Raw genomic sequence first — 18,882 nt, 5'->3', positions numbered from 1 at the left:
AGTTAATAATGCAGTAGAGTTAATATTGGAGTAGAGTTGATATTGGAGTAGAGTTGATAATGCAGTAGAGTTAATACTGCAGTAGAGTTAATAATGCAGTAGAGTTGACATTGGAGTAGAGTTGATAATGCAGTAGAGTTGATACTGGAGTAGAGTTAATGCAGTAGAGTTAATACTGGAGTAGAGTTGATATTGGAGTAGAGTTAATACTGGAGTAGAGTTGATAATGCAGTAGAGTTGATATTGGAATAGAGTTAATGCAGTAGAGTTAATAATGGAGTAGAGTTAATGCAGTAGAGTTGATACTGGAGTAGAGTTAATGCAGTAGAGTTGATATTGGAGTAGAGTTAATGCAGTAGAGTTAATACTGGAGAAGAGTTGATAATGCAGTAGAGTTGATATTGGAATAGAGTTAATGCAGTAGAGTTAATAATGGAGTAGAGTTAATGCAGTAGAGTTGATATTGGAGTAGAGTTAATGCAGTAGAGTTGATATTGGAGTAGAGTTAATGCAGTAGAGTTAATACTGGAGTAGAATTGATAATGGAGTAGAGTTGATACTGGAGTAGAGTTGATACTGGAGTAGAGTTAATACTGGAGTAGAGTTGATATTGGAGTAGAGTTAATGCAGTAGAGTTAATATTGGAGTAGAGTTGATACTGCAGTAGAGTTGATATTGGAGTAGAGTTGATAATGGAGTAGAGTTAATAATGCAGTAGAGTTGATATTGGAGTAGAGTTGATACTGGAGTAGAGTTAATGCAGTAGAGTTGATATTGGAGTAGAGTTAATAATGGAGTAGACCTGATATTGGAGTAGAGTTAATGCAGTAGAGTTAATAATGCAGTAGAGATGATACTGGAGTAGAGTTGATATTGGAGTAGAGTTGATACTGGAGTAGAGTTAATAATGGAGTAGAGTTGATATTGGAGTAGAGTTGATAATGGAGTATAGTTAATGCAGTAGAGTTAATACTGGAGTAGAGTTGATATTGGAGTAGAGTTGATATTGGAGTAGAGTTAATAATGGAGTAGAGTTGATACTGGAGTAGAGTTGATACTGGAGTAGAGTTAATAATGGAGTAGAGTTAATGCAGTAGAGTTAATAATGCAGTAGAGTTAATAATGGAGTAGAGTTAATAATGGAGTAGAGTTAATGCAGTAGAGTTAATAATGCAGTAGAGTTGATACTGGAGTAGAGTTAATAATGGAGTAGAGTTAATAATGGAGTAGAGTTGATACTGGAGTAGAGTTAATAATGGAGTAGAGTTAATACTGGAGTAGAGTTAATAATGGAGTAGAGTTGATACTGGAGTAGAGTTAATAATGGAGTAGAGTTAATAATGGAGTAGAGTTAATGCAGTAGAGTTAATAATGCAGTAGAGTTGATACTGGAGTAGAGTTAATAATGGAGTAGAGTTAATAATGGAGTAGAGTTGATACTGGAGTAGAGTTAATAATGGAGTAGAGTTAATAATGGAGTAGAGTTAATGCAGTAGAGTTAATAATGCAGTAGAGTTGATACTGGAGTAGAGTTGATACTGGAGTAGAGTTAATAATGGAGTAGAGTTAATAATGGAGTAGAGTTAATGCAGTAGAGTTAATAATGCAGTAGAGTTGATACTGGAGTAGAGTTGATATTGGAGTAGAGTTGATACTGGAGTAGAGTTAATACTGGAGTAGAGTTAATAATGGAGTAGAGTTAATAATGGAGTAGAGTTAATGCTAGAGTAGAGTTAATAATGCAGTAGAGTTAATAATGCAGTAGAGTTGATATTGGAGTAGAGTTGATACTGGAGTAGAGTTAATAATGGAGTAGAGTTAATACTGGAGTAGAGTTAATACTGGAGTAGAGTTAATAATGGAGTAGAGTTAATAATGGAGTAGAGTTAATGCAGTAGAGTTAATAATGCAGTAGAGTTAATGCAGTAGAGTTAATAATGCAGTAGAGTTGATACTGGAGTAGGGTTAATAATGGAGTAGAGTTAATAATGGAGTAGAGTTAATAATGGAGTAGAGTTAATAATGGAGTAGAGTTAATGCAGTAGAGTTAATAATGCAGTAGAGTTGATACTGGAGTAGAGTTGATACTGGAGTAGAGTTGATACTGGAGTAGAGTTAATAATGGAGTAGAGTTAATGCAGTAGAGTTAATAATGCAGTAGAGTTGATACTGGAGTAGAGTTAATAATGGAGTAGAGTTAATAATGGAGTAGAGTTAATGCAGTAGAGTTAATAATGCAGTAGAGTTGATACTGGAGTAGGGTTGATACTGGAGTAGAGTTAATAATGGAGTAGAGTTAATAATGGAGTAGAGTTAATAATGCAGTAGAGATGATACTGGAGTAGAGTTGATACTGGAGTAGAGTTAATAATGGAGTAGAGTTAATAATGCAGTAGAGATGATACTGGAGTAGAGTTGATACTGGAGTAGAGTTAATAATGGAGTAGAGTTAATAATGGAGTAGAGTTAATAATGCAGTAGAGATGATACTGGAGTAGAGTTGATACTGGAGTAGAGTTAATAATGGAGTAGAGTTAATAATGGAGTAGAGTTAATGCAGTAGAGTTAATAATGCAGTAGAGTTAATAATGCAGTAGAGTTAATAATGCAGTAGAGTTGATACTGGAGTAGAGTTAATAATGGAGTAGAGTTAATAATGCAGTAGAGTTAATAATGCAGTAGAGTTGATACTGGAGTAGGGTTGATACTGGAGTAGAGTTAATAATGGAGTAGAGTTAATAATGCAGTAGAGTTAATAATGCAGTAGAGTTGATACTGGAGTAGGGTTGATACTGGAGTAGAGTTAATAATGGAGTAGAGTTAATAATGGAGTAGAGTTAATGCAGTAGAGTTAATAATGCAGTAGAGTTGATACTGGAGTAGAGTTAATAATGGAGTAGAGTTAATAATGCAGTAGAGTTAATAATGCAGTAGAGTTGATACTGGAGTAGAGTTGATGCAGTAGAGTTAATGCAGTAGAGTTGATGTGGAAAGGAAATAAAGAAAGACGCTCCACATGTAGAATGTTAATGTTATATTGTGAGTGTTGATCAGAAATCTCTCTGTAAACGTTTCTGAGAAATCCCGCCGTGGTGCAGATAACGATTAGACGGACATTTATACTCAACATATATAAACATGTAAACATATAAGCATGTATATAAACATATGTAAATGTATATAAACACATATAACCGTGATCATGTTTTTCCCAAACTTACCTCATCATTACGATCAGCTAGAGTCAGGGTAAAGCTACAAACATTACATAAAGTACAGGCCACAGGAGGTGCTCTTAAAGTGCTTCTCTACATATCACTAAAGTAACAGATGGATGCACTTCCATCCATCCTCCATCCACGTATCCTACACAGGGTCATGGGGAGCCTGGAGCTTCTCCCAGGGGCAGGAGACACCCTGGACAGGGTGCCAACCCATCACAGGGCACCATCACACACTATCTGGAAATGCTGATCAGCCTACAATGCATGTCTATGGACTGGGGGAGGAAACTGGAGTACCCCGAGGAAACCCCTGAAGCACGGGAAGAACATGCAAACTCTGTACACAAAGAGCAGAGGCAGGAATCAAACCCCCAACCCTGGAGGTTCAAGGCAAACATGCTAACCACTAAGCCATGATTTAACTATAAGGCAGTGGTGGTTCAGCAGTTAACACTCTGGGTTACTGAACAGAAGGTCAGAGGTTCAAGCCCCAGTACTGCCAAGCTGCCACTGTTGGGCCCCTGAGCAAGGCCCTTAACCCTCTCTCCTCCAGGGGGCGCTGTATCCTGGTGACCTCTGACCCCAGCTTCTTACAAGAATTTCACTGCGATGTAAAGTATATACAAAATAAAGGCTTCTTTTTCTAGACTGTAACTTGCTCTCAGGGAGGACTAGCCATCCTTTTACAGCATGTATAAATACACAAACTCTAACAGGATGTGTAGAAATAAACATGGTAAAGATTCTGTTATATCCTGTAGGAAAAAGATGTCACACTTTTCCCTCTCTTCTCTATCATTTCCCACCCAAACCACACAGTTTAACACTCAGAACAGCATGTCTGTATAGCTTAACCTTTATACCCCACTCAAACATCTTGCCCTTAACATATACTTTAAGATAAAATGTCAGGAAATGAAACAAGAAGAGGTTAAGGAGCTGGAAAACAATACAATGTGCTATAAAAGTGAGCTTGATGTAGCCTACTTAGCTAGCACTGAGCCTCGAGCTAGCATCGTTAGCTAGCTTCGAGAAAATTCAATACGGTCATTATTAACTCAAAGAAACTAACATTTTAATCTCGTACGTTATTTTTACGTTAATCTTAAACATTTTTGGTGTTAAATCAGCGCATTGTCCTGTAAAGAGAGGAAAATATTCACACAGGACAAAGATGGCGGTTTTCCTTCTCCTCTGTGTCTGAGGTAAATAAGAAACACGTCGCGCGACCCTGTTATAAAATTCCCGCTCTCGTGTAACCATGACTACCACTCCGAACACGAACGAGTCGGATCTTTGATTCGGCTCTTTTAGATGAACGTTGAGAGCCGACTCGTATATATGAGCCCTTTTTTAAACTTAATTCTTTTTTCTTAATAGATAAACACAATGTCATTATTCATGTCTTCATTTATTCACCTTCATTAACTGCTTAAATGCTTCCATGGAAAACGCGAGTTTAGCTGTGTGTATGAAAGAGTCGATACTTACTGGTGAACCGAACCAAATGATCCGACTCACTGGAATCATTAAGCGCATTTCATGTGAATAAAAGTTATAAAAACACAAATTATAAAACAAGATAATGTTCTCCACATAAGCACAGCAAATAAAATAACAGAAATGCAGGACTGTTTTATAAAATCATTGAATTTGTCATGTATACATAATGAGCGAGCACTGAGGTCATTTTGCCATTTGGGTTACTGCTTGCTTTGTTTGTTTGTTTGTTTGTAAAAATGTAAAACAGAATCTCAGCAATCACCAGCAAAAAAAAAAAATCAGCAAGTTACTGAATAATTGCTAATAAATCCAGCAGTTCCATACACTTTTGATTTGCTACAGACATCAGAACATTTAATAGTTTATTAGTTTTAATTTTACATTTTATTGGGATTTACTGTTGAATCAGTTAGAAATGAAACACAGCTGGACAATCAGCTGGCAGTCCGGCTCTGCTGTGCCTCTGCTGGTCAGCAGATGGAGATGTTCTTCTCCAGTTAGCACTGATGGTGTTCCTCTCATTTGTTAAATTAGGAATAAAACACTTTTTAGGACATGCTGTTATTAGAAAATAATCAACAACAACAACAACAACAGTGAGGTGTGATGAAGCGGAGTTATTGTTACCACCCCGAAGTTGATTATTTCTCTCTAACAGCACGTCCCCAAGTGTTTTATTCCTCTTACACCACAGCAATTTACCAACAATTACAGTTTTTTATTTATTAAAGAATGACACATCATACTTTTATCCATTTATAGTTGCACTTAATGTAGTGGAATGTTGTCACTTACGTTATAGCAGCTATAAACACTCGTTCCCTCACCAGCGTCTCTTTATTCTCTCTCTTCAACTTAATAAGACAAAAATAATCGCAGCTTGTTCCGCATGTTAGTGAGAAACCGCGAAGAAGCGTAAACTCCTCTGTCCTTAAAACTTACAGTTACAGCTTTACCTCTGACTGTTATAAAGCGCTGACACTGGAGACTCCTTCCATAAATGTTACATAAATGTCTCCTTACAGAAAACGTCACCATATGCGTGTGTGTGTGTGTGTGTGTGTGTGTGTCTGTGTGTGTATGTGTGTGTGTGTTGTATTTGTTAGGCATTTAATGCCACAGTAGCACAGAGGTGTGTCACACAGTTCTGAGTGATAAAATCAGACAAAGACACTCAATCTTTCAACACTTAGAGCAATAACACAACATTGTCCATCCACATGCACTCGCTAGCACTCTCATAACATCTCACAGAGGATGTACTTCCTGTGTGGGCGGAGTCAGTGTGTCAGGTTAACAGTGATTTTAAGATACACAGTCACATAATCTGGTAGGTGAAAAATCTCACAGGTACGTTCACTCTGTTTCTCTTTTCATTATTCCTATCAGCTTTACTACAGGACAGGTGTAAATGTTGTTGTTAAGGTCTTTAAGGCAGGTGTGTGGTCAGGTTTCTGTCTTCCTCCTGCTTTGTGTGTGTTCACTGGGATGGATGTTGTGTACTGACTCACGTATCACGGCTACATTATCATGGCGTGCTGTTGTGGTGATGGAGGTGTACAACTTCTGTGTTTTAGTAAATCACTAAACTCTACCTTTGGGTGAAGGTCTTCAGGATGCTGTGTGCATGTGTGTGTGTGTGTGTGTTCATATCTATTAAATAGTAACGTTACAATATTTAGATTTAGATTTTTTAGATCTTTAGATCAATCAGGAGTTCTTTCTGTCTGTATAATTGACCTGATTTTACAAACATCTACAAACTTTAAAGTTCTTCTAGTCATCCAGCCCTACCCCGGTTCCACACAGAACATCTACACCACGTATAGGGATAATTTAACTAAACAACAACAACAACAACAACACAGGGACTAAAATGTGTTAATGTTGTGTTAAGGTGATGTTTATTGTAAACAAAACACATTTTTGTCTCTACGAATTTATTTATCAGCTGACCTGTGAGGAAGATTTCTGTGATTATTTCACAATCTTTCTGAATAATATCTAACATTCTTATTAGATTATAATTATTAAATTATTATTTAAACTGTAACAGCAATGTGGTTTAAGGGTGTCATGTAAGCGAGACCGTGTGTGTGTGTGTGTGTGTGTGTGTGTGTGTGTGTGTGTGTGTGTGAGATAGAGTTGTGTCAGGACACTTACGCAACCAGAAAAACCAGCCGAGCCTCAGTAGTAGATTTCCATTGTCATTCAGCTCTGTGTGTGTGTGTGTGTGTGTGTGTGTGTGTGTGTGTGTGAGGATTCCTTTGTAAGGCTATTTTTTAGTGTTTTCAGTGGTTTGTGGCTACAGCTCGACACACCCAAATGACATTTCACCGTTTTCCAATGGTCTTTTGAAATAAACCAGTGAATGGATTCAGAAGTTTTACTAAAGCTATGACATCATACGTCACCGTTAACGTTTCAGAAAAGCTGCAGGGAAATTAACAATTCATTCTTAAATTTTATTATTTCCTGCTTGGTTTATGAGATGTTCGGCGATATTCGTTCCTGTAGCTTTCAGAAGTTATCTCACGTTTGTGATTTTCAGTGCTATAATAATCCTTTTTATTTTAATCACATGTAAAGAGATGAGAGGTTTGGGAAAGTGTCCTGTTTCCCTCAGAGCTACAAGGCTAATTTAGCTAACGTGATGAAAGTCTGTCTCACCTAAAATCCTTTCTGTAAATACGTAAATAAGTTTTTCCATAAGCTCAGCGATCTTATTTTCAGATACATGATTGCAGAATAAATCGATATTATATTTAATCCCACAGCACTGCTGAATCCTGCACTCTGATTGGTCAGAAGGTGTTGATTAGTTTTCTATAACAGCAGCTCTGACAGTAGCACAGGTTTATATTAATGCGCTTGCTCTAATACGTTATCGTTTCCATAGTAACAGCTCATTCACAGGGACGTGTACAGTGACGCTCCACTGATAATAAACAGATTAAAAAAATGTGTGTAATCGTTGATGTGATGAAGTTTTCTGTAAGGAGACGTTTATTTAACATTTATGGAAGGAGTCTCCCGTGTCAGTGCTTTGTAACTTTATGGATATCATGAACATTAGTAAATATAGGTGTAAATAAATAAATAAATAGTGCATGGGTTGTTAATGTAATTAATGCAGTAAATATTGTTTTGGGAACCTTCATTAAAGAATTAGCAATTTTAATCGTTAATCTCTGATGAAACACGAGGCTGAAATCCAACGCAACATCTTTGATTTATTTATTTATTTTGCTTTCCAGGGCAAAAAACAGTCAATAATGCTTTTTCTCAATAATAAAAATGCTTAAAATTATTTAAAGTTAATTAGTTACTGCAGCTTTTAAAGTGATGATGGAAGAAAAACCTCTCCGTGTGTGTAGTCACGCTGTCTTTTATTAAAAATCTGTACAGTGTCCTATTTATCCTCGCTCCGTTCTCTACACTGCCTCATTCCATTTATTTAAACCTCAGCAAGCAAATTACAAAGAAGCAAAACCACAATTCAGCAGACCAAAGAGAAAAATTACACAATACAGCCTCTTATCAGACCACACCTCTTTATTCTACATGTAAAAGGTTAAACTTCTCTCTTACAAAGGCTATGTAAGTGGAGTCAGAGTTTCGATTAAGCTTTAATAGCAGTTTAACTTGTGCTTTAAAACAACAATACATTTTTAATTTTAAAAAGTAAGGAAAGATTAATAAAATAATAAGTACAAGTACAAACTCTCATACACTTTCTCCAAACCACATAAATAATCTCATTTTAGCTGGGATAGTATTTATAAAGTTATGTTCACTACTGTATATTATCATCATTATAGGATACAACGATCAGCTATAACGTTAAAACCCCTGACAGGTGACGTGAATAACGTCGATTATATCGTTACAGTGGCACCTGTCGAAGGGTGGGATATATTAGGCAGCAAGTGCTCGAAGTTGAGGTGTAAATCTGGTCATGTTCCTCTGATCTCTCTCTCATCAACAAGGTGTTTCAGCTGCAGATCCTCCGCACACAGGATGTTTTTTGTTTTTCGCACCATTCTGTATAAACTCTAGAGACTGTTGTGTGTGAAAATCCCAGGAGATCTGCAGTTTCTGAAAAACTCAAACCAGCCCATCTGACACCAATAACCATGCCACGGTTAAAGTCACAGAGATCACACTTTTTCTTCATTCTGATGTTTGATGTGAACATTAACTGAAGCTCTTGACTTTTATCTGTACGATTTTATGCATTGTGCTGCTGCCACGTGATTGGCTGATAGATAGATAACTGCATCAATGAGCAGGTGTTCCTATTAAAGTGGACGGTGAGTGTATACCGCTATAGTTGTAGTAACAGGGGGAAAAGGCATTGTTCAGGTAACCACATGATAATCAAAATACACCCTCAGACGGAAATTGAGTTTTAAGGGCACACGACATCCTCTAGGTCTGTATCCTGAAGTCGTAGTAACAGGATTCTGTAACATTGCTGTCGTAACGATATACATGACATTATAGAGAAAAAAGGTGTAGACATTCCAGACTGGGAGAAAGCAAGCTTTATGTACACAACACACACTAAACTGGTCTCTTTCCTCTCAGAATTCAACTGAGAACAGAAGAAGAAAAGTTCCTCTGAACTTGGGACTAAAATATGAACATTAATAAACATTACAAACATTTAAACATCTGAACCTTTTACATTTAAAATGGTATCCAACAAGAGTTTATTATTTAGTGTTAGTTTATTATTTGGTAATAAACGTTTGGTGATGATGTGACAGCAGAGAATAGCTACAGAAGCATAAACACAAAGACACTTCCTGATTGGTCAGTGCAAATTAAACAGTGTATCAGCATCGCAATTCAAGCAGACACAAATATCAGCGCTTCTCTGACGATTCTGTCCCACCTGTGAGTCGGGCAAGTTAAACAATCTCCAACCACATCTTCAGCTAACCTAAACCTAACGTCTGCTGCGTGCTGTGTCATTGTCGGGTGTAAATCCGTATCTTCTCTGTTGTATGCTGATGATTCTCCTGACTCTTTATTTGTTTTACAGTTTTTCATGATCTTCTTCTCACCATGAGAGAGCGACACTTCTTCCTGCTCCTGTTCTCAGGAGTGCTGAGCTTCGGTACGTCCACATCCTTCAACCCGTCTTACACAGCGTTCCTTCTTCCCAACACAGGACACACACTATTTAATCATTATCTTATTTCAGCTCTTTGGTTATTGTAATGCCTGTAGTGCTGGAAATATGACTTTAAGCTTTTTTCCTCCTCTTTCTTATATTCCAAAGCTAACTAGGGTTTTAGTGTGAATGTAAAATAAATTCACTCAGGGTTGAATTCAGGGTGAAGGCAGACAAAATTTATTTAATATGAAATTATTAAAAGTTTTCGTAAAAACCTGCAGCAGCACCTAAAACTACTGAAATGATTATTTCACATTTTAACAGTCAGAACAGAAACTTAGAATTTTAGAATATATAATTTTAGGAAGAAACTTCACAACTTGTTAGCTATGACAAGGCACCAAAGACAAAAACAATGAATCACATTCCAACAACACCAGCACATTGTTGTAACTTCTGAGGAGCTTCATGTCCAATCAGGAGACAACACTGAGACATCCACGCTCCAGAATAATGACTGTATGGTGCTCAGGGTTGAATCTGAGGGTGATGTGTTCATCGCCTGTTCTGTAAAATGAAACACTGATATGACCACAACGCTGAGTTGCAACCTGGTCAGTTGAAAGGTGGATTAAAATGGACAGGAAGTCTCTCAGGACACTAGTGGAGCCCTCACCTGACAGGACTGTTTTAAAGCAAGAGGAGGCTTATAACAATTGTAAAAGACACAGAGGTTTATCATCTAATTTATGAAGCCAGTTGGTTATAGTTGAGGTGAATGTCCTGTTTGTGATGTAGCACTAATGTCTGTTTTTCTCTGTTTGATTCATGTGTTTGTTGTAGGAACGTTATGTACAGCACTGAAAGAGTAAGTACAGTTTCTAAGCTTGTTTCTAAACAGAAAATCCATCCGTCACCATGAACAAGCAGAAAGAGACGATTGTATAATGTTTAATCCACTATGACCGGAGAAAAATGTGAAACTCACTTTCACCTGAACACTGTAACCTGAAATGATGAAAAATCTGAGTGATTCATATTGTTTGCTTTGTCTCTTTGTCTCTCTCTCTCTCTCTCTCTCTCTCTCGCGCTTCTTTCTTCTCTCTGTCTTTCACTGATGCGGTGAATTTTCCATGGTGGAACCTGCAGAACCAGCCTCACAAAACAGGAATGTATTGCTGTAAGTCTTTTTTAAACACCTACACGAACACACCTTTTGTCAGGTGCACAGAAGTAAATATCCGTTTCTAAGAATCTGGAGTTTTTCTGCTTGTAATCCTCACAACCATGAGAGTAATAAAGTGTTTACTTATAAACACAGAGGAGTGTGAGGGGAGTCGTGTCGTTTTTTATTTACTGTAAAATTAAGTCATATTTTAGATGTAAAATTAGCACAATCAGTATGAGGGCGGGACGGTGGTGCGGTGGGAAGCAGTGCTGCCTCACAGCTCCAGGTTCCATCCTGAGCTCAGGTTAACTGTCTGGGTGGACTTTCACATGTTCTCCTCATGTTCTTGAGGGGTTCCTCCCACCTCCCTAAAACATGCCAGTAGATAGATTGGCTACACTTACCCCTAGATGTAAATGTGTGTGTGTGGTGGCCTGCACTGGACTGGCGTTCCATCCGGGGGTATTCCGGCCTCACGCCCAGCGTTCCTGGGACAGTCTCGGGATCCACCGCAACCCTGAAAAGGATAATGCCCTTACAGAAGATGAATGAATGAATGAATGAATGAATGAATGAGAAAGAAACAAGTTTGGGATATGGTATAGGGGAGAAGGAAAGGTAGGGGATATGGAATCAGGGATGGGGAAAAGATCTAGGAATTGTGTTATATGGAATAGGGGATGGAGCAGGTTAAAAGAATTAGGGTATATATGATAGGGAAGAAGGAAAAGGAATCAGGGGATATGGGATAGAAATAAAAAAATAGAGAGAGAATTATGGGATATAAGGGATAGAGAAAAGAACTTGGGAATATTGTATGTAATAGTGGATAGGGAGGAGGAACTAGGCAATATGGAATAATTTGTCTTTCTCCCATGTTTCATATCTAACTAACACTCAGATGCTGATCGTCTTGTTTGTTTGTTTGTTTGTGTGTATTCAGACTGATGACTCCACTTCAGACTTCCTGATGTGTGTGGGTGTCCCATCAGACCCTGGGGCAGGAGAGCAGCAGATCCTCAACCTGAAGGGCCTGATTGATGCTGTGCTTGATGTCTTTGTGTTTATGGTGAGAGAATCAGGAATTTGCCCGGAAAATTAAAGATAGATGATATTCCCGCTCTTCTTTTCCACTCATAAATATCTCTCTGTCCCTGTCAGAACTCGGGATTGAGTGGCATCCCGTTGCTGAACGTGTCAGCAGGATGGAGCATCAACACCACAGCTCTGCTGCAGGATGATGACGTCATCAGGGCGTGGCTGCAGATCAGGCTGACTCCACTGCTCTCCTCCATCTCGCAGAACTTCCTCACCTGCCTCAGTTACAACAACTTCAGCTGCCAGACTTACCAGACTATGTACATAAATACACACACACCAAATTGTCTGTAGGTCCCACTTGGGAGTGGAAATCCATCATGATGATAGTAATGCTTGTGTGTGTGTTGTAGGGTGCAGGAGCTGAGTCAGCAGTTCTCCACTTTGGATTCTCAGACGCAGAAGTGGATCTACTCCTACTTCATGCAGCCCTTCCTGTCCAGAAACACACTGGCAGGTAAACACAGCAGGAGAGGCTTCAGTAATAATTGCACGGCTTCTGTGTTTGAATACGAAATTAATTATAGAGTTTCCAAGGACTAGGGGAGCAAATTGGACCACGCCCTTACCCAGTGGACTAGGTATTGGATTTCATTTGTCTGCCTTTGATATTGCTATATTATATTCCTTTTGGAGTGAAATAAGGGAAGCTTGCAAGAAAGACCATGTTTGAACCTCCACGTTCTGTTTAGTTAACTTCCTAAGAACACACATTTTATCTTGCTTCATCTCTGTCAAAGTTTCTGCACCTCCCTGTCCACCCACCATCTTGAAATCCTACCCAAGAGACTTTAATGGGAGGTCTGGCTGTCCAGCGTAAAGTAGAAGCTGCCCAGAACTCCAGCCCTTGTTCTCAGAGTTCATACTACAATATCAATTTTAGCTAAAGGTGAGATCTGTATTGTGTATATATTAATAGACTGCATTGTGTTTGTGTGTTAGGTTGTGTGCTACCTGGTGACACCACTGAGGACTGGCTCACAAAGAACTTTGGCTCCTTCTCAGTTCTGGCCCAAGTCAGAGACTTCACCTCAATCAATGGACTCTTCAGTGGGGTACTCAATGTTAAAGTCTGGATTTCTATACAGTAGGACAGGGAACCCTAACCCTTATGTAAACAATGCCGAGTGGCCGATCTCCAGGACTAATCAAGCATTAGAGATACACAGAACATCTACCAATCTTTGATGTCCTTCCAGTGAAAAAAGGCATACACTACAGGATGTTTAGTCCAATTTTATTGCCCTTTCCAAAAAGTGTGAATAACAAGTTGATCTTAAGCTTTCTAATCTCCCTCCTGAATGACTGGACATTTCAATAAATCCTACGCACAATATCAAAACTCACTTTATGTCCATTCTATTCTTCATGCTCTAATTACCTGTTTTAGGTGTTTCATATTCTTTAACTGTGCTTCCAGAGGACTGGATCTAGAAAATGTTCTGTTCTTCATATTTTAAATGTTCTTATCATTCCCATGATCAAGCTCAATGTTCTCCTCAAATGGTATTCTCCTGCTGTCTCCATACAGTTGGATGTACTGCATTTGTTGAGTCCGGAGCAGAAAGCAGAGCTCATGCTGTATCCTGAGACAGCCGGTCTGAACAACGAGTCCCTCAGTGTGGTTCTGGGCAGCCTGATGGGGTCACTAACACCCTCTGGAGGAGATGTGAACACATCCAATGGTATCATGTGGCATGCAGGATTTCCTGTTATGAACTCATCCACTCCACAAGACCCACTCACACAGGTGAGGCTGGGAGTCAGTACTACACATTTACATGAACATCAGGCTCTTGTGATTGTGGAATGGGAACTATAATCACTGGTTCCTGGTAGTTGTGACGTAATGTAATGTAAATGGTAGTAATTGTAACTAATTGTGTTGTGACTGATTCTAGACACATTTGATGGTTTCCTAAAGGAATTTTAAAGGAGTTTGGTGGTTTGAAGTTGATGTTGACCTTCTGGTAACAGACTGTAGTTTCAATTTATTTAATAAACCTTAGTGATATTTGGATCTATAATGCCAGAAACAAGAAAACACTGAAATGTAGTGCTAACGGTTATTCCATATTGCATATTGGAATTCTGAAAATTCCAAGGAACTCTTCAAAACCATTCAAACCACTAAATCCTGATGGGAAATGTTTAACAGAACCTATTAAACCAAATGTCATTAGGTACTACAGCTATATTTCTAAGTTAAGTCATTTTATTGTGGGTTTGGAGGACCATTTTAAAGTCACTATCAGGTTCTTATTCATTCCTCCAGTAGCCTGATTTTGGTCAGACCCACATGAGGTTTGGTGAAGTTCATGAGCTGCTTTTGTGGCTTTTTTCTCCCATGCACCCTGTTTTTATGATCGTGGTGATTAACAGTTGATTTTGAGACTTAACACTATAATGTAACGGGTTGATGTGACTGTGCTTCCTCAGGCGGTGAATGGCTTCATGACTGCGTTTAGACCTGTTGGGAGTTTTGTCAGAGAATTTGTGTCCTTCACACATCAGGTAAACTTTGACGTTTATAGATTTTCATACCGTTTTTATTTATAAGTAAAATAAGTCTATGAGTACCCAATGCAAGTGCTATACACGTGTGCTTCCTTTTTAAAATTTGTGTGAAATAGTTGTAGGAGTTAAGAGGAGTTAAGGAAATGGCAGTGTGATGCCAAAATGCTACAAAATACTTTATGTACAGTTCAAGAATACAGAAGATGAAACATAGAGAAGAGAAAACACACGCTGGCAAATAAACTTCAAGTAAAGTTATCTTGAAATAAAGCATTAAAGAAGCAAGAAAATTAGAGAAAGTTCTCTTTCAGAGGCTCAGGGATTAACTGCTTCGTTTAATATGAAAATTGCCATTAAACCTTTAATGTCTCTACAGCAAGACCTGAGCAGCATGAGGAGTGCGATGCTGATACAGGCGATGCTAAACTGGACACTGGCCGAGCTCGCAGCTGGGTATAAAAACACCAGCAATAATCAGCAGATGGAGCAGATGTTTGTTCCTACAGACGTCAACTCCTGGTTTATACACATCGTTGCTCCAATACTGAACAGATATCTCTCCAGCGACATACCAGCTGACCTCACTGCTGTCTTTCATAATGTGTTGTGAGTATTAAGAATATTAAACAGTGTAAGTGAAAAGGCTCAATGATATGAGGAAATAATGCACAAGGTAGAAGTAAAGATTCTAAACCTTTGACAAAACTACGTTATCTTGTTTACACTGAGTTTAAACTGTGAATGATATGAAAAAGGAAACCAGGTCAACTTTCTAATCCCTGCACCACAAACACACACATATCCATAGGCTACCTTTATGCAGTTATTGCTATGACTATAGCTTTGTTTATGTCACAGTTAATTAAACCATTTCCATGCAAATCATTCCATTAGTTAATCCATAAATAAGCTTTGTTGTTGTTATTTCGAGTAAATATAGGCATAACCTAAATTATTTCTAATAGTCATCATGTTTAGATAGTATGAGAAGCATTGATTTGAAATATTTGACTAGAAATATGGTCCATAACAAAATAACAAACACCTGCTAGCCAATCAGAAATGAGTATTTTCCATGGCCATGGTATAAAATGTATGTAAAATGTAAAAGGTATAAACGTGATAGATTTGGATCTGACAAAACGTGATTATTAAAACAATGCTTGAAGAAGGAACAAAAAGAAGAAGAAATGTAAAGAGAATATTATGAAATACAGAAAAAATAAACATTCAAACATATTCATCGATTCATGTTTGGGTTTTTTTGTAGTTATATGGAGAATTCAGTGAACGAAACTCAGGACACCTGCAGTGTCACTCTGGATGGCATGTGTGCTGTAAGAAACACAACATATCATTTTTACTTACTCTAAATATGATAATTAAATGATAATATTTATGCAGTATAATGGGTTTCAGTGTTTTGGTAATTGTGCGTTTGTGAGTTAACTGTGTGACATGATGTCGTGTTGTTCCAGGTGACTAATGTGATGGAGCATGTGGCAAAAGTCCTGCAGTGTGCGGCGATTACGAATCTGACGCTCACAGAGGAAACAGTGACCAGTCTCGTACTGCACCTGTCCAGCAACCTCAACACACTCCTGAACCAGCTCGCCAACACGGTGCGCTCACTGTAACGCTACTGACACACCACTGTAACGCTACCGACACACCACTGTAACGCTACCGACACACCACTGTAACGCTACCGACACACCACTGTAACGCTACCGACACACCTCTGTAACGCTACCGACACGCCACTCTAACGCCACCGACACGCCACTGTAACGCCACCGACACGCCACTCTAACGCCACCGACACACCTCTGTAACGCCACCGACACACCTCTGTAACGCCACTGACACACCACTGTAACGCTACCGACACACCACTGTAACGCTACCGACACACCTCTGTAACGCTACCGGCACAGTACTGTAACGCTACCGACACGCCACTGTAACGCCACCGACACGCCACTGTAACGCCACCGACACGCCACTGTAACGCCACCGACACGCCTCTGTAACGCCACCGACACGCCTCTGTAACGCCACCGACACGCCTCTGTAACGCCACCGACACGCCTCTGTAACGCCACCGACACGCCTCTGTAACGCCACCGACACGCCACTGTAACGCCACCGACACGCCTCTGTAACGCCACCGACACGCCACTGTAACGCCACCGACACGCCTCTGTAACGCCACCGACACGCCACTGTAACGCCACCGACACGCCTCTGTAACGCCACCGACACGCCTCTGTAACGCCACCGACACGCCTCTGTAACGCCACCGACACGCCACTGTAACGCTACCGACACGCCACTGTAACGCTACCGACACGCCACTGTAACGCCACCGACACGCCACTGTAACGCCACCGACACGCCTCTGTAACGCCACCGACACGCCTCTGTAACGCCACCGACACGCCTCTGTAACGCCACTGACACGCCACTGTAACGCCACTGACACGCCACTGTAACGCCACCGACACGCCTCTGTAACGCCACTGACACGCCACTGTAACGCTACTGACACGCCACTGTAACGCTACTGACACACCACTGTAACGCCACTGACACACCACTGTAACGCTACCGACACACCACTGTAACGCTACCGACACACCACTGTAACGCTACTGACACACCACTGTAACGCTACTGACACACCACTGTAATGCTACTGACACACCACTGTAACGCCACCGACACGCCACTGTAACGCTACTGACACACCACTGTAACGCTACTGACACACCACTGTAACGCTACTGACACACCACTGTAATGCTACTGACACACCACTGTAACGCTACTGACACACCTCTGTAACGCTACCGACACACCACTCTAATATTATATAATTTCCTGCTTTCTTCCAGAATTTTAGTTCAGAGGATTCCCCTTTTAGAGACATTCTAGAACGAATCCACGACCCGGCACGCGCTGACCTGAAGGACAAGGCGTTTATCACCATGTGGTTTCATATCAAACTGAAGCCTCTCTTACCCAGTCTGACGCCTGAGTACCTGCTCTGCCTCAGCGCCAAACCATTTTCCTGCCAAACTTTCCAGACACTGTAGGTCAACCTCTAATCTATACGCCTCACTACCGGGAGATCATTGGTTCCCTGCCTAATTGATATTCTAATTCTTCCTTCAGTGTGTGGGAGATGAGCAACAACATGTTCCTGATGGCCGAGAACGGAACTCGTATGGTTTATAATAACTTCATCATCCCGTTCCTGTCCCAACAATACTCCATAGGTATTACTGTTCATCCTCTGAGTGAACACACACACACACACACACACACACAGTTAGATTCCAGTACTTGCTGTCAGAACTTCATCAGCACACACTAACAGAACTCCATGTTCTTCAATGAAAGGTATTTCAAAGTTTATCACCAGTGCATTTCTAGCTAGCAGAGTCTGGGCTTTTATCACCTGCATATCTGATTCCACACCCCAGAGTTTAGGGTTAGGCTTGACATCAGTACGATGAGTCAAAGCTGACTGTCTTTGTCATTTGTGATATTAGAGATAGGGTTAGAGGCCACTCCTGGAATGAAGCCAGACAACATTTTTAGTGCTTTAAGTGGAAGAAGAACTAAATCAGAAGTATTGTTAAATGGTAAAGTGAGCATTCACTCTCTACCAAATAAAATGATGCTTTTAGGAAAATGGACCCTGAATATAAACAGCATAGATTGTAGAATCTGCCTTCATGCTGTTTTTTTTAATCCATGTTTTTGTCCTGATGCCAAGAAATGTAATACACCAACAATAGTTTGAGCCGCCTGGCTGAGCATACTCACTGTGGCCAACCTGACTCTCATTCCAGAGGCTTAAATATCCTTAAAATCCTTCAAAGCTAACACATACAAGCTCCACCCACACTCGCTTACAATTTTATGTAGGTTAAGCTTCTAAAAAGAAGGACGCCAGAGTCGGTAAGAGGCGTAACCGATTAGAAAAGGTTTCAGGGAGAATCCAACAGCAAGGCCTTCAGACCATGATAAAAGGGAAACATAACCCAGGTTAAATTACTTCAACAACTAGATGATGAAAACATCCAAAAAAGTGGTGATGTTCCATCTGAGCTGACTCAGTATCGCCTCCTGCAGGTGCCTGCATGGGTAACAGCAGTTTTGAGTGGATCAAGATGAACCTGGGTGGATTCTCTCAGCTAGCCACTGTGCAGGAGATGTACCTGCTGAATCCTGGGTTT

At 39.9% G+C, this 18,882-nt stretch overlaps 1 protein-coding gene across 1 annotated transcript in view; it reads left to right on the top strand.

Moving 5' to 3' along the window:
- The first annotated feature begins 5,963 nt into the window (after positions 1-5,963).
- The window catches only part of mslnb (mesothelin b), a 35,809-nt gene continuing 22,890 nt past the window's right edge, over positions 5,964-18,882 (top strand). The window contains exons 1-16 of the mRNA XM_034300337.2: positions 5,964-6,077; positions 9,778-9,852; positions 10,696-10,720; positions 11,002-11,032; positions 11,964-12,089; positions 12,182-12,378; positions 12,472-12,575; positions 13,061-13,173; positions 13,650-13,868; positions 14,558-14,632; positions 15,012-15,241; positions 15,906-15,972; positions 16,114-16,257; positions 17,533-17,729; positions 17,813-17,916; positions 18,779-18,882. The exon at positions 18,779-18,882 is cut by the window's right edge and continues 6 nt beyond it. Coding sequence (XP_034156228.2) covers positions 9,801-9,852; positions 10,696-10,720; positions 11,002-11,032; positions 11,964-12,089; positions 12,182-12,378; positions 12,472-12,575; positions 13,061-13,173; positions 13,650-13,868; positions 14,558-14,632; positions 15,012-15,241; positions 15,906-15,972; positions 16,114-16,257; positions 17,533-17,729; positions 17,813-17,916; positions 18,779-18,882 — 1,788 coding nt within the window. The 5' untranslated portion in view covers positions 5,964-6,077; positions 9,778-9,800. The remainder of the gene's footprint in view (positions 6,078-9,777; positions 9,853-10,695; positions 10,721-11,001; positions 11,033-11,963; positions 12,090-12,181; positions 12,379-12,471; positions 12,576-13,060; positions 13,174-13,649; positions 13,869-14,557; positions 14,633-15,011; positions 15,242-15,905; positions 15,973-16,113; positions 16,258-17,532; positions 17,730-17,812; positions 17,917-18,778) is intronic.

Source organism: Pangasianodon hypophthalmus, chromosome 26 (assembly GCF_027358585.1).
Source record: "Pangasianodon hypophthalmus isolate fPanHyp1 chromosome 26, fPanHyp1.pri, whole genome shotgun sequence".
NCBI classification, from domain to species: Eukaryota; Metazoa; Chordata; class Actinopteri; order Siluriformes; family Pangasiidae; genus Pangasianodon; species Pangasianodon hypophthalmus.
The sequence above is the reverse complement of the archived record's forward strand: the minus strand, read 5'-3'. Positions and strand labels throughout refer to the sequence as shown.